Here is a 13,207-nt window from a genome sequence, read left to right on the forward strand (position 1 = left end):
GTTGCCACGAACGCTTGGCCTTCTGGGGAATGAGGCAGGAGGTCTTGACCGCCAGGTTTACCGTGATTTACAAATAGAATCACCTTTACACATTCATGTTATCTTACGCATATCTCACAAGATGTTACAAATCTAGTAGTATTTCCTTCATTTTACGGACAAGGAAAAACTCAAGTTTTAAGTGACTTGCTCACTGGTTCTTGGCTTCCTACATTATACTTTCTGAAAACAGCAGGCCTTGTGCAGGGCTCTGGCATAAGGTTGACTAAAAACCAAGGCTCCAAGGAATCATACAAATGCTAGATGTTAATAACGGGGGAATTTAGGTGAGAGGGTACATAAGAACTGTCTGTACTTTTATATAAATCAAAATTCTAAAAACGAAGTCTATTTTAAACAACAATAACAACCCAGGAGCACTGCAAGTCAATTCCATAAGGGCAGGGCCTATGTGTCTACTTCTGCATCCCAGGACTGAGTACAGAGCCTGGCATGTCTGTCTGTATTGGATAGGGAAACGGTACCTTGCGTGATATGATGGTGATACAGGTTTGTAAAGAGTTTTATTTGTCTGGGCTTTACAAGGTTAATCCACTTATACCAGAACTAAAAATGGCTTTAGAGAATTCTAGCCCGTACTGGAGGCCCAGGAAGGCCAAAGGACTTGCCCAAGGTCATACAGCCAATACATAACTTCCAGACCAGTACTCTACCGTATCACACGATTTAAGCTGTTTCCTTAGCTGCAAAGTGGGTATACCATATACCTTATAAGGTTCTTGGGAAGATGAAATAATTTTTATAAATTGCATAATTGGCATTTCTAAGTGATGGTTATTATTGTTATTGAGATTATGATGCTAAGACCTGATTTCAATGTCTCTTAATGCTTTTTCAATACTATTTCTTCTTCTGCCATACTCAGATTACAACAGACCTGCTTTCTACTTTCTGTTAAAAATATGCCCACCTCTTTCTCCTTATTTTACCTTGGACACAATGAGCCAGTTACATACAGTATTAGCTATTGCTACCTGAGGTCCCCTGAGAGAGCAGGATGTCTCCATTACAGGCGTTATGAAGAGCAAGGGGCCCAGAAAGCAAGTCCCTTCTTCCCCAGTAAAGAAACACATTGCATTTGGGGGGTGATTTCTGGAAACCTCTGCCAAAACTATGGCCTGCCTCCAGAAAATTCTATATCAAAGCAAAAATTTATTCACTTTGGTGTAAACAAATAGGACTAGTGGAAGTGTTGAGAAACACTTGTCCTGAGTGAATGGGTAAGCACAGCCAGCCTCGTTGCTGAGGCAGCCCAAGTTGAAGTGACCTCTCCTAGCCTAGCTCTAGAGGCTAGTTTAGATCATCATTCAGATCATTTACCACGTCCTCACCCCATCCTCAGCATGAGTAAGAATGCAATCTAGTGGTTAAAAATGAGACACTCCATAATAGGAGGAAATTTTCCACATTCAAAGCAATTTTGTCAAAACGGAATAATTCTTTTTAAATAGCGAGCTTGAGGATGTACAAATAGCACTCTCATGAAATCAGCTCTTGAGACTTCAGAAAATTGTGCCTCTTATAAAATCTCAATTTGTCTTAGCTGTTGGCTAATAAATCTCCAACCCTATTAGAGGACCATCAGGTACAGAGATTGTTAACTGTAATGTGTACTATTATAGTCTCAGTAAAAATCTGTTGAGTCACCCCTGCTCCTCAGAAGCACTGAAAATTCACTTTCGCCTTTAGAAAAATAAATTAGCTAAAAGTTGCCTCCAGAGAAGAGTTGAGTCAACCAGTTCTCCTGGGGGCATATGGAACATTTTATTCTTGAGAGAAATCTGAGGTGTAAACATCATTGTGAATTCAACTCATGCTGGAGACAGAAAGGGTTTATTCTGGAGACCCAGGCTCCATGTGATTCCTTCACTTCCTGCCTGAAGAGCTCTTCCTTGTCCTTCACTGAAGTGCCTGGTGGCCAAAGACAAAAGTGAAATCTGCACAAAACTGTTGTCCAAGCTCTGTAGGGAAGGGCTGACTCCGCAAGAGTGGGGCAAGACCTGCCAAGGCCAAGCTGGACACCTAGAATGAATTAGGTATCTGAAATGGATTCTTTCCTTTCTCCTTTCTCTCCACACATTTATTTTAAATGCATTCTTGTTTTGTTTTTTGTTTTTTTGTTTTTAATGGAGATTTCACAAAGAATCGACACAGGCAAAGAATCCATTAGTATGGAAATTATTCTGCAACTCTTAAGAGAGATGATAGTTTAGTATGAAACGATGGCCAAATTTTATGTGAAATAACCCATTTTCAGTACGAAGAGTTTGACAAAGTTTTTGTAAAAACAAATTCTATGTACAATTAAGTCCTCACTTAACGTCGTTGATTGGTTCTGCGACCTTTAGTGAAATGACATGTAAGGAAGCCAATTTTACCACAGGCCAACTGATACGAACAAGAGTTAAGTCCTCACAGCATCTCATCAGTGTTATAATGAAAGGACATTGAATGGAACAATGTTATTTGAGGACCTGGTGTATATTTCTATATAATTGTATGCACAGGGAATATATTACCAGTATCTCCATCAAAATTATTTACATCAGTTACTACCTCTAGGAAGAAGGGCTAAGAGTAGGAAGGATAAGAACATAGGCCTTTCACTTTTTTACCTATATATTTCTAGACGAATTTTTATATTAAATTTATAACAGTAAAAAAAGGCACTGCAGAGCAGTATATGAAGGAAAAATCTTTTCAATAAATGGTGCTGAGATAACTGCATATTCACATGGAAAAAATTAACCTTGACCTTACCTCGCCCCATATATAAAAATAAATTCTACGTGGATTGTAGATATAAACATTAAAGGAAAAACAAAAAAGCTTCTAGAAGATACCACATTCATAACCTTGGGGTCATGATTACAGTTGTTTTTATTTTATAAAGCTGTACATTTGTTCTGTGAACTTTGGTGTATTATATTTCATTCTCAAAAAGGAGGATTAAAAACAGAAGAAGAGTATCTGGTACTCAATAAAAGCCTGTTTAATGTGTTGGGGGAGAATGTGGGCAGAGGGTGTTGTAAAATCAAATAACTGTTGGCTGTCCTAATACCCAGAAGACTGTGAATCACAGACTCCTCAATAATTTCAGCTGTTATTAGGAATCCATTTACTTCCCTGGAACCCCACAGGAGAACACAAAACCAAAATAAAGCACGAGTATGAGAGAATGCTCCAATGAAACTCTTTTAAGCTTCTAAGACATTTTTACCTCATAATGCTGAACTTGGTATGAAGTGTGAGCATGGGGTAAAAAACAAGGTTAAGACTTCTTTTTATCTTCTTTTCCGTTTAAATTTCACCTAACTAGAGCTTCAGAAAGCATCAAGAGTCAACAGACAAGGCAAAACTCAGGGGCCGATGGTGAAGAGAAGACACGTCCAGCTCTGATTCTCAGCTCTCCCTCTGACCTAGAAGGCTTGTGTGAAGCCAAGAAAACATGTTTAATTCAAGCACAAGTGGATCAAAGCTAATAGGATCTCTCTCATGCCCCACCCTAGGGGCAGAAATTAACCATGGCTACTCAGGGAACAAGACTTCACTTAATGACCCTGGTAAGGGGAGGCAGAAACAGTGCAAGTGGACCTAGGGGTACTTTTAGTAAAGCTCTTTAAGGAGATAATTGATGGCAAGGACAGGAGTGGGATGAGATGGACCCACATTTTCTTTATTCCAACTGACATTTCCAGAAAACAAGGTGGCTGCTGGAGTGTGTGCCTGTTTTTGTTTGGCCTGTGAGCTAAGTATGGTTTTTTACATTTTTAATTGACTAAAAATAAATCGAAAGAATAATAATTTGTGATATATGAAGATTATATGAAATTCAAATTTCAGTGTCCATAATAGCATTGTTGTGGAGAAGAGCTGTAATCATTTGTTTCTGGATTATCTATGGTTGTTTTTCCAAGACAGCAGTAGAGTTGACTAGTTTCAACAGAGATATTCTGACCCATAAAGCCAAATAGTTTTACTATCCGGCTATGCACAGAAAAAGGAACCCTGCTCTAAACCCTTACCTCCTTACTTCGTTTTTCTTCATAGGCCATAACTATTACCTCTCCCGTGATATGATAACCCCTGCAAAAGCATGTATTTTTTCTCTTGTGTTTGGGGAATTACTGCCAGCATCTAGAACAGTGCGTGGCACATATTAGGTGCTCTATAAATATTTGTTGCATCAGTAAATTTTAAAAAACCATATTTTGGGGTTGTGTAGAAAGCACCTCATTATTTAAAGAACATGAATTTACCAGTACTACAATCTAGTGTCTCTATTTCTCAGCCAGATATTCTAAGGTTAGTTAAGACCCAAGCAAACCCACACATAATGAGGCTAGAAAAGAAACACTGACCCCCTGGCCTGGTAAATCACTGTGGTTGGAGACAGAGACCAGCACCCCTGCAATAACAAGAAGAACATAGGCTTTAAAAACAAAATGCCTTACTTTAATGTATTCCGTGATTCTAAAAGGTTTTTTTTGCCCTTCTTACAGAGGGGAGGTAAAGCTGTCCCAGTCATCAAAAAATTCAAATCTACTTTTCTTCACTGGACAGTCCATTGATGTGCTTTCATCCAGCAAGTCTCCTGTGTCCTGGGAACTAGTTCCAGACGTTCCTGAAGCACTTCCGGGGTCGAAGGACTCCGCTGCTTCCAGGAGTTCCTTATCGCTTCCATCTTCCTCGAAGGACTTCTGGAATAGGTCATAGATCTTCTGCTGCTTTGGGTCCTTCATCAGAGAAAGAAAAGGAAAGGTAAAACAACTCAGGCTCCAACACCGACTCCCTGCCACTGTGGCTGGTGAGAAAACACACAGGTGAGGGTCATCAGGTGCTACATGATGGCGAGTACAAGCCAGCTCTGTAAGCTCCTTATCACTAAAGCAGCCTTCCTGCCTTAGTGTCTGCATCTTCTCTTCTCTTCTGCTCATTGGGTAAAGAAAAAAAAAAAAAAGAGTAACTGTCCTTTCAGATGGGAAGTGATATTGAAGACCATTAAGCTCAGCCCCACGCTGTCCAGGTGCCCTCTAGGATCTCCTCCTCGCCCTCTGAACAACGGCAAGGCCAAGGAAATGCCATCATGCAAAGCAGCCTATTCCAAGTAGAAATAACTGTTAACGCACATGTGTTTATGTTGACGGTAATGCTGTGTGCTAATTCACAGCAGGCATGATTAAGGGCAGCAGGTTCTAAGATCAGATTCATACTTTACTTCCCCTCTCAGAGGCAGGATATTTCAGTGAGACATAACCTCTTTTGCTTTTGTCTCCTATGTAGGAGGCGACATTTTCTTCTTCTAGCAGCTGATGAAATTTTCAGCCCTATTTTAATTTTTTAAAAAATTAATGGACATAATTATTAATCAAAATAAATAATAAACTCCATTTATATTATCTTACACCTGTACTTTAGGCAGAAATTCTTAATACTAATTCAGAGTAACTGAGGGTAAGGCCACTATGGATGAAGGGGTTTATTTATAAGTAAATAAATAAAGTCATAAACTCATTCTCAATGGTTGAGAATTGTTTAAAAATAAGGTTCTTTATTTTCACAGGGCGTATAATAACCAAGGCTCTGTTAAATATTTACCATTCAACTGAATTAGACTGTTTTTTTTAAAAAGATTAAAAATGAGGTCGTTTTAAAGTTGTCTTAACCATTTATATCTGAAAGAATAATTTATGCTCTCCATTTAGACATATGATCTCCGAGTCTTATTCATCCCAATTACATTCTGAAGAAAGGATTCAACTGCTAAGTAAATGTAAATGAAAGATCAGACCCTGAGACTCTTAAGCCCGAGTGTCACCTTTGAGATTTTATCAATTTAAGTTAGCTTCTGATGCTTGGCCATTCCGCAGGACGGACAAGGCCACTCGGCTTTCCTATGGCCGCCCTTCTGCGTCAGGCTCAGACCTCTCTCCAAGCTCTCCAGTGAGACGCAATCCCCTCAGGAGTCGCCCTCCAGCAGCGGGACCTCCAGAGTCCTCACCGCCCAAGTCAACCACCTGAGTGGGTGAAAGACTAGCCTTTGGAAATCTCTGTGCCTCTTGCTCTACGCCACTGAGTTTCACTGAAACAGAAGAGGAAGAGGCCGTGGCAGCAACGAGGCCGGGATGCTAGGCCAGAGCAGGCCTGGTGGGCCCCGGCTGTCCTCTCTGGAGACTAACAAGCTGCCTCTTAGCACCTCTACCAAGGCCCAACTGGCCGCGGAAGAATTCTCGCTGGCCTCTTACTCTCCTTGATAATAAGAGGGGCTGTCACAGAAGGAATGCTGGACCGAGTTGAGAAGCCATCTACCCTGGGCTGGCTTCACAAGGCCTGTGACTGGGCAAGTCTCATTGCTCTGCATGTCTCAGTTCACCCTTCTATAAAATGGGAGACACTGAGAATAAAATGCACCAGCAGAGGGGAAAATGTTATAAAAAATCAATACCCTATTTTTAATTCTCCTCATTCTGTGCTGGGGACATTTTAGTGGCAGCCTTTGCTGGATGGTGTTGCTATGTACTTTTTATCCAACAATTCAACGGTTGCCATGGTGAGTTTTCTGTCACTTCCTAATGGCCTGATGGAAGATGCCCCTGGTTTTGGAAGCCCTGGTTTTATGAGAGTCTCCGAGGGAAGGCCCGAAGCAGGAGTCACCAGCGCCATCACTTCGCCATAAAGGATGAACACAGGGATTAAAGTGAGAATGGCTGTAGGCAGTCGTTTTCAGCTCCTGGGCTGGGGGAGGCCCCCAGGAGTGATTCATACCTTCCTGCTCAGGACCCTAGGGCTGGGCAGGCGGCTTCATGCCTCCCTATGCTCCAGTGTCGAGGAGCCATGTGCTGCTGTTACCTTGTAGATGTATTCAGTGTCTTCGGTCATTTCTGAAAAATCAGCCTCAGAAACCCCAGCTTCACCCAGAACTTTAATCTTCTCTTGAATCAGGGGCCTGGTGGAGAGAAATGAGCTGCAGTGAATCCAGCCTGCACAGAACCAGCAGAATGATTCAAACAACACCACCCTCCTTGTTTTCAGGGGCTGTGACTTGCTTACTATTCCACATCTTTGTGTCTCTCGAGGCACAATGCCCAAACTGAAAATTTTGCCTCCTCTCAATTATAAACCAACCAATTTAGGGCTCATATCTTCAGGTTCTAAATTCTTTCTACGGGAAGACATAGGAAATAAGTGTTGCCTCGCTACAACACAATTTTGAACCGGCTGCTGTTATGAGCTGCCCAATTATCGAGTCCATTAAACCAACACAGAGAAGTAGGGCCAACCGGCACACACTGCAGAGGTAAGACCCCTCGGTCACAAGGCTGGAAACAGATGAGTAGTGGACACTGAGATAATCAAGAAACTTAACATAAGGAAGGGGGAAGTGGGATTGGGAAGGAGCGGCTTGGGATTTTTTGCTTAGGTAACACATGAACCCCCAGCTCTGCTAATGAAGCACTACATGGCCCAGGGTGAGCCGCTTTCTCCTGACGGTCCAGCAGCTATAGGATGTGACCCTGTCATACCAACGCGCAACATAAATGGGCAAGCGGGGAGGAGGGTCAGTCACCCTCTCTCAACAAGTGTCTTCACGGCTGGGAACAAAGTGTCTTACAAATTCCATCTACATTTCATCTCCATCAGTTCTCCTCCCTCGTCTCAGTCCAGTGGGAGAGGAATCACACCCCTCTATTCCTACAGGATTTCTTCATGTACCCTGCAGGCCACCAGTGAACACCGTGTAGGAGCCAAACATGGTCACGAGGAAAGTGGGAGGGCGTTACAAATCTTCTGTGGGGATCCCTGAAGCCCAGAGCAAACGCGGAAGCACTTAGGAAGCAAAGAAAATGTATCATCACTGTCAACCCTTGCCCAACCCCCACTGCAGGGCCAGCGGCCAGCCGTACCAAAGGTAGTCATCGGCCGTGCCTTTCGCCACGAGGTAGTGGATGCCCACGGAGCTTGACTGTCCAATGCGATGCACCCGGTCCTCAGCCTGCATCAGCACCTGCAAGGCCCGGGGATCAGGTTGTATGTAGGTCAAGGCCTGAAGCCCCCGAGTCCCACCACAACCCTTCTCCCTCAAAGGACTTCACTGCCAACGTCACATGGCGGAGGGCCCAAGAGCCTCGATCTACAAATGACCTATCTTCTGACGAAAGACAGAACCAAACAAAACACTGGTTGGGGAATTAAATCTGCAGCTGGATGTGGTGACAGGAAGAAATCTAACTATGGGAGGTGAACACCCAGTGTAAATATATATATGCATTACTGTAAACTTACTGGATTTCGTTAAGCAATGTCACCATAATAGATAGATAGATAGATAGATAGAGAGATAGATAGAATAAAATAAAATAAAATAAAATAAAATAAAATAAAATAAAATAAAATAAAGTAAAATAAAATAAAATAAATCTGCAGCTGGACAGCTGTGGGAGGCCTTTCTGTGTCGGGCGCAGTGCTAGGTGCTGCAAAGGGGGAGTGAGCTCCAGCTCTGCCATCAGGCTGTGATGAAGGGCAAATGAAGGAAACCTGGCACACTTCCGTTCTCTCCAGAAATAAAAAGTTATCTTGTAGTGAAAGAAACCCGTTGCACCCAAGGGAGAGGCCATCTGTGACTAGGGGTAAGGTGGGTTTTTATATGGTGGTTAAGCCCTGAAAGGAATAATGAAAACCAAGAGCACTGTTTCCATTATGAAATGCCTTCCATCTCGAAGTCCAACCATCATTAAAGTAGTCACCTATGTGTGGCCAATGACAGCCACAGTATATGAGACCATTTGAGGGGAAATAAACGTTTTCTGGAGCTCAGGAGAAAATTTGATGAGTCCAACAAATGTCTTCTACCTGCTGTCTCAGCTTTTGGCTGATCAGATAAGGTCAGTGGGCACCACGGCCATGTTCGGGGAACACCCACAGTGGTCACCCTGGGCTCAAGCAGCTCACAGTGATGGTTAATAAAAGGGGCTCAGGGTGGAAAGCTGGAGGGCTGGGCTGCAGCCTGGTGCTGCCATGAGCTCTCCTTTGGTGACAGCTATGTCCCTGAGCTATCTGTTCCCCAATTCCCTCACAGAGAAAGGACCTCTAAGATTCCTTCTAGCCTTCTAAAGCCTTCACTTTCCCCATTGAGGTGGAGTCGAGAATCCTACTACTCAGGAGGTTGTTGTGAAGATCGAATATCCAGCCAATAGATGTGCAAGTCTTCATTGAAAATAATTTTGTGGAAAAGTATGAACATGTCTGTGAGGGCTAACAGAAACAGACAGAAGAGGAGGAGACTGGCACTAGCGACAGCTCACAGAAACCCCGTCTCCCTGCCACTAGCTCCTTCCTCCCCGCAGCCATGAGCATGCCCGGAGACTTTAATACTTCTGTGTCCCTTACCCCTGGGTTCCAGAAGAGCTCAGCGAACACCACCAGGTCAGCGGAGGAGAAGGTGAGGCCCATGTTGGCGGCGGTGATGGACAGCACGGCCACAGCATGCCTCTCGGACAGCTGGAACTGCTGGCACAGGTCCTCCCGGTCTGCAGAGGAGGTGGAGCCATCGATGCGGATGTGCTGCACCTGCTGTGGGAACCAGGGACGGAAGCGAGGTGGGCTGCCACATGCCCGGGACTGGCCATGGCTCCAAGGACAGGACCACGCTTGCTGCTCTGGCTCAAATGTAGCCAGAGCATCAAGCGTGTCACTTCATACTGCTTTGGAGCTTCCTGTCTTATCTTTCCTGTTTTTTCAAATTGAAATTTGTGTTGAAATCATAGTAGATTCACAAACAGTTTAGGCAACAACAGAGAGATTGCCTGTATATTTTGCCCAGTTACCCACAATAGTAATATTTTTTAAAACTACAGTGTAAAAATACAACCAGTGACTTTGATGCAATGCACTGAACTTATTCTGATTTCCCCAGTGTTACTTAAACTCATGTGTTTATTCTATACGATTTTATTGCCCATGTGGGTTTTCATGTATCCGCCTTTGCAGTCAAGATACTGGACAGTTCTCACACCACGAAGATCTTTTCTTCATCCTTATAACCACGCCCACATCCCTCCTGCTATACCCACCCCGCCCAAACTCTACTAATATAGATTTCTAAAATGTTTAATTGTAAAAAAGTCACATAAATGGAGTCGTACAGTGTGCAACCTTTTGTGATGGCCTTTTTTTTTTTTTTTTCCCCAGCATCATTCCCTGGGATTCACCTAAGTCACTGCATGTATATCGGTGGCTCATTCCTTTTTCTGCCTGAGTAGTATTTCACGGTTTGTATGTACCACAGTTTAGCCATTCACTTTTGGAAGGACACCTGGGTTGGTCCAGTTTGGGGGCTACTACAAATAAAGCTGCCATGAACATTCGTTTACAGGCTTCTGTGTGAACATAAGTTTTCCTTCCTCTGAGGCAAATGCCAGGAGACAGCTACTGGGTTGTACGGTAGCTGCATGTTTAGTTTACCTTATTTTCTTTTAAGGGGCATTCAGTTAAATTTTTCCTAATGATAAAAACAAACATTATAAGGAAAATAAAAAATATTGGCACTATTACCAATCTATTTTTTCCTGTCACTCTTTTCTCAATGCATGCTATTGCTTTAAAATAAAGTTTTTATATCTTGCTTTTCTCCAATAGCCATTATATTGTAAATAAACTGTATTATTAAAAAGTTTTCTAAAACATGATTTTTCACAGCTGTACCATATTTCATCATGTGGAAATAGTATAATTTAACCATTCATCTATTTCTTCACATTTGAGGGGCTTCTCATTTTCACTGAAAAAAGATGAGTTGGCGCATGTTCACCAATGGGTGGATGGATAAAAAATTTTGGTTGATGCAGACAGTGGACTATTACTCAGCAATAAAAAGGAATGAACTATCGATACATGCAATAACGTGTGTGAATCTCAAAATGTGTTGAGAGAAATCATATTTTAAAAAACCCTACATACCGTATGAGTTCTTATATATAAAGTTCTAAAATTTCAATTCAAACTATAGAGACAGAGAGTAGGTACGCGGTGGCCTGGAGATGGGAGAGCTGGGACTAACAGGAGGGATCACAAATGGCGTGAGGAACCTCCTGGGGCGGACGGATATGCTCACCTTCTTGATTCTTACTAACCCATACACTTTAAACTTGTGGGAATTATATCTCAACAGAGGTGTTACGATGAAAAAATTTTAAAGGATGGGTTTAAATAAACCTGTTCATAGTTCTTTGCCCACATTTGGTTATTTCCTTTAGACTACTAAACATCGAAGTACTATGGTAAAAGGGAAAAATTTAATTTAAGGCTCCTGGTATTCCTTTACAATAAGTAACGTATGAGCACATCCAGCTCACTGTGCTGTTATCAATAGTGAGCATGGCACATTTTTAAAACCTCTGCTGATTTGATAGGATTAAAAAAGTATTGTTTTAATTTTCATTTATTTGATTACTAGTAAAGTTGCTTTTTCATTTATTTGATTACTAGTAAAGTTGCTTTTTCTTTCTTTCCTTTTTTTTTTTTTTTGTATTTCAGATGCTTGAAGGGTCCACTGATCTCCACAGAGTTAAGAACCACTGAACTACATCACTATTTTTTATGGCTGAATGGACTATTACTTAACGGTTCACCCACTGATGAACATTTAGGTTTCTAATTATTCAATATTATAAATAACAAACATGACTTGTATTCTTGTACATAGAACTGTGACTAGTCTGCTTATTTCCTCAGGATAAATTCCTAGAAGAGGAGTTTGGAAAAATTAGTGTGTACATTAAATTACTGCCAAATTGCCCTGCAAAAAAAAAAAAAAAAAAGGAAAAAGAAAAACGAAAAAAAAAGTACCAAATGTGTAAAAGAACCTGTCTATGTGTGACAGACAGGATCCATTTTTCAGGTAATTCGAATCAATTTTTTTCTTTGTAATCTCTTTCATTGTTTTTATGCTTTAGAAAGCTATCATCCCCCTGTCCAGTGATCAGATATATGTTCATCTATATATCTTTTAATACTTTATGGTTTCAAAGACCCTCGATTAATCTGGAATTTAATACACTAAAAAGTGAAGTAAAGTTACATTTAAGTTTCCCCCTGATTGCCAAAACTTTCTTTGCTGAATAAATTAAAGCTGATTTTGTAACAATTCCTTGATCAGATATTTGTTTTTAATTTATACCACGGGGCTATCCATTCTGTTCCACCCATCTGGCCACCAGTTCTTTGACCAACATGACTGAATTTTATAACAGATTTTAATATCTGGAAGGACAAGTCTCAATATTGCTCTTCTTTTTCAAAGTTGTCTTAGATACTGCTTCTGCTTATTTTTTGAAACATCCTTTGGAATAACAGTATAAAGTTCCCTTTAAAAAAAAAAACAGTTGGAATTTTTATTATAATTGAATTAAACCTATAAATTAATTTTGGAAAGACAGGCATTTTTACACTTTTTAGCCTCATACAGTATGTAGAGGAGCAAGACTATTGTCTTTTTCAATAGTTTCTACACTTCTTTTTGGTAAGATTATTATTAGGTAATTTATATCTTTTGTTGTTTTAAACATCTTTTTCCTATTACATTAATTATTACTCGTACATGAAAAAAAAAAGCAATTTATTTTAGTTTATTTAGAATCCAGGCACTCTACTAAACTCATGTATTCTAACAGTTTTCCAATTAATTGTCTTGAATTTCATAAAAATAGTCATGGTTCTGGTTTTTCCTTTCCAGGGATTATAGCTCTGAATTCTATTAGTTGGATTCCTGCATTGCATCATATCCAAAATTCAAACCCAGGTAGATTAATGACCCACTTCTAAAACTTTCAGAAAAAAAAATACAGGAGAAAATCTTTAAGACCTATGAAAAGTCTTCTTAGAGCAGTCATAAAATTAAAACCCATATAGAAAAAAAAATGAACTGGAAATATAATTAAAAATTAAAATAAAACGTTTTAATTTTTGTTCAATAGAAACTAAAGTGAAAAGATAAAAACATGACTGATACAAGATTAATACTCAGACTTTATAAAGAATATTTCCAAATCAATAAGAAAAAGACAAACAACCCACAAAAAAACAGGCAAAGGACACAAACAAAAAATTCACAAAAGAGACTGGAATGACCAATGAACACATATAAGGATCT

The 13,207-nt window shown here is 40.6% G+C and overlaps 1 protein-coding gene across 3 annotated transcripts in view; it reads right to left on the bottom strand.

Moving 5' to 3' along the window:
• Positions 1–4,493: 4,493 nt before the first annotated feature.
• Positions 4,494–13,207, bottom strand: part of SMARCAL1 (SWI/SNF related, matrix associated, actin dependent regulator of chromatin, subfamily a like 1) — a 51,014-nt gene continuing 42,300 nt past the window's right edge. For all 3 annotated transcript variants that reach the window (XM_036235842.1, XM_016156700.2, XM_016156701.2), the window contains 4 exons: positions 9,448–9,630; positions 7,965–8,065; positions 6,910–7,006; positions 4,494–4,796 (listed from right to left, as the gene is read on the bottom strand). In XM_036235842.1, the coding sequence (XP_036091735.1) occupies positions 4,557–4,796; positions 6,910–7,006; positions 7,965–8,065; positions 9,448–9,630 (621 nt within the window). In that variant the 3' untranslated portion in view covers positions 4,494–4,556. The remainder of the gene's footprint in view (positions 4,797–6,909; positions 7,007–7,964; positions 8,066–9,447; positions 9,631–13,207) is intronic.

Source organism: Rousettus aegyptiacus, unplaced genomic scaffold (genome assembly GCF_014176215.1).
Source record: "Rousettus aegyptiacus isolate mRouAeg1 unplaced genomic scaffold, mRouAeg1.p scaffold_m13_p_2, whole genome shotgun sequence".
Lineage (NCBI taxonomy): Eukaryota > Metazoa > Chordata > Mammalia > Chiroptera > Pteropodidae > Rousettus > Rousettus aegyptiacus.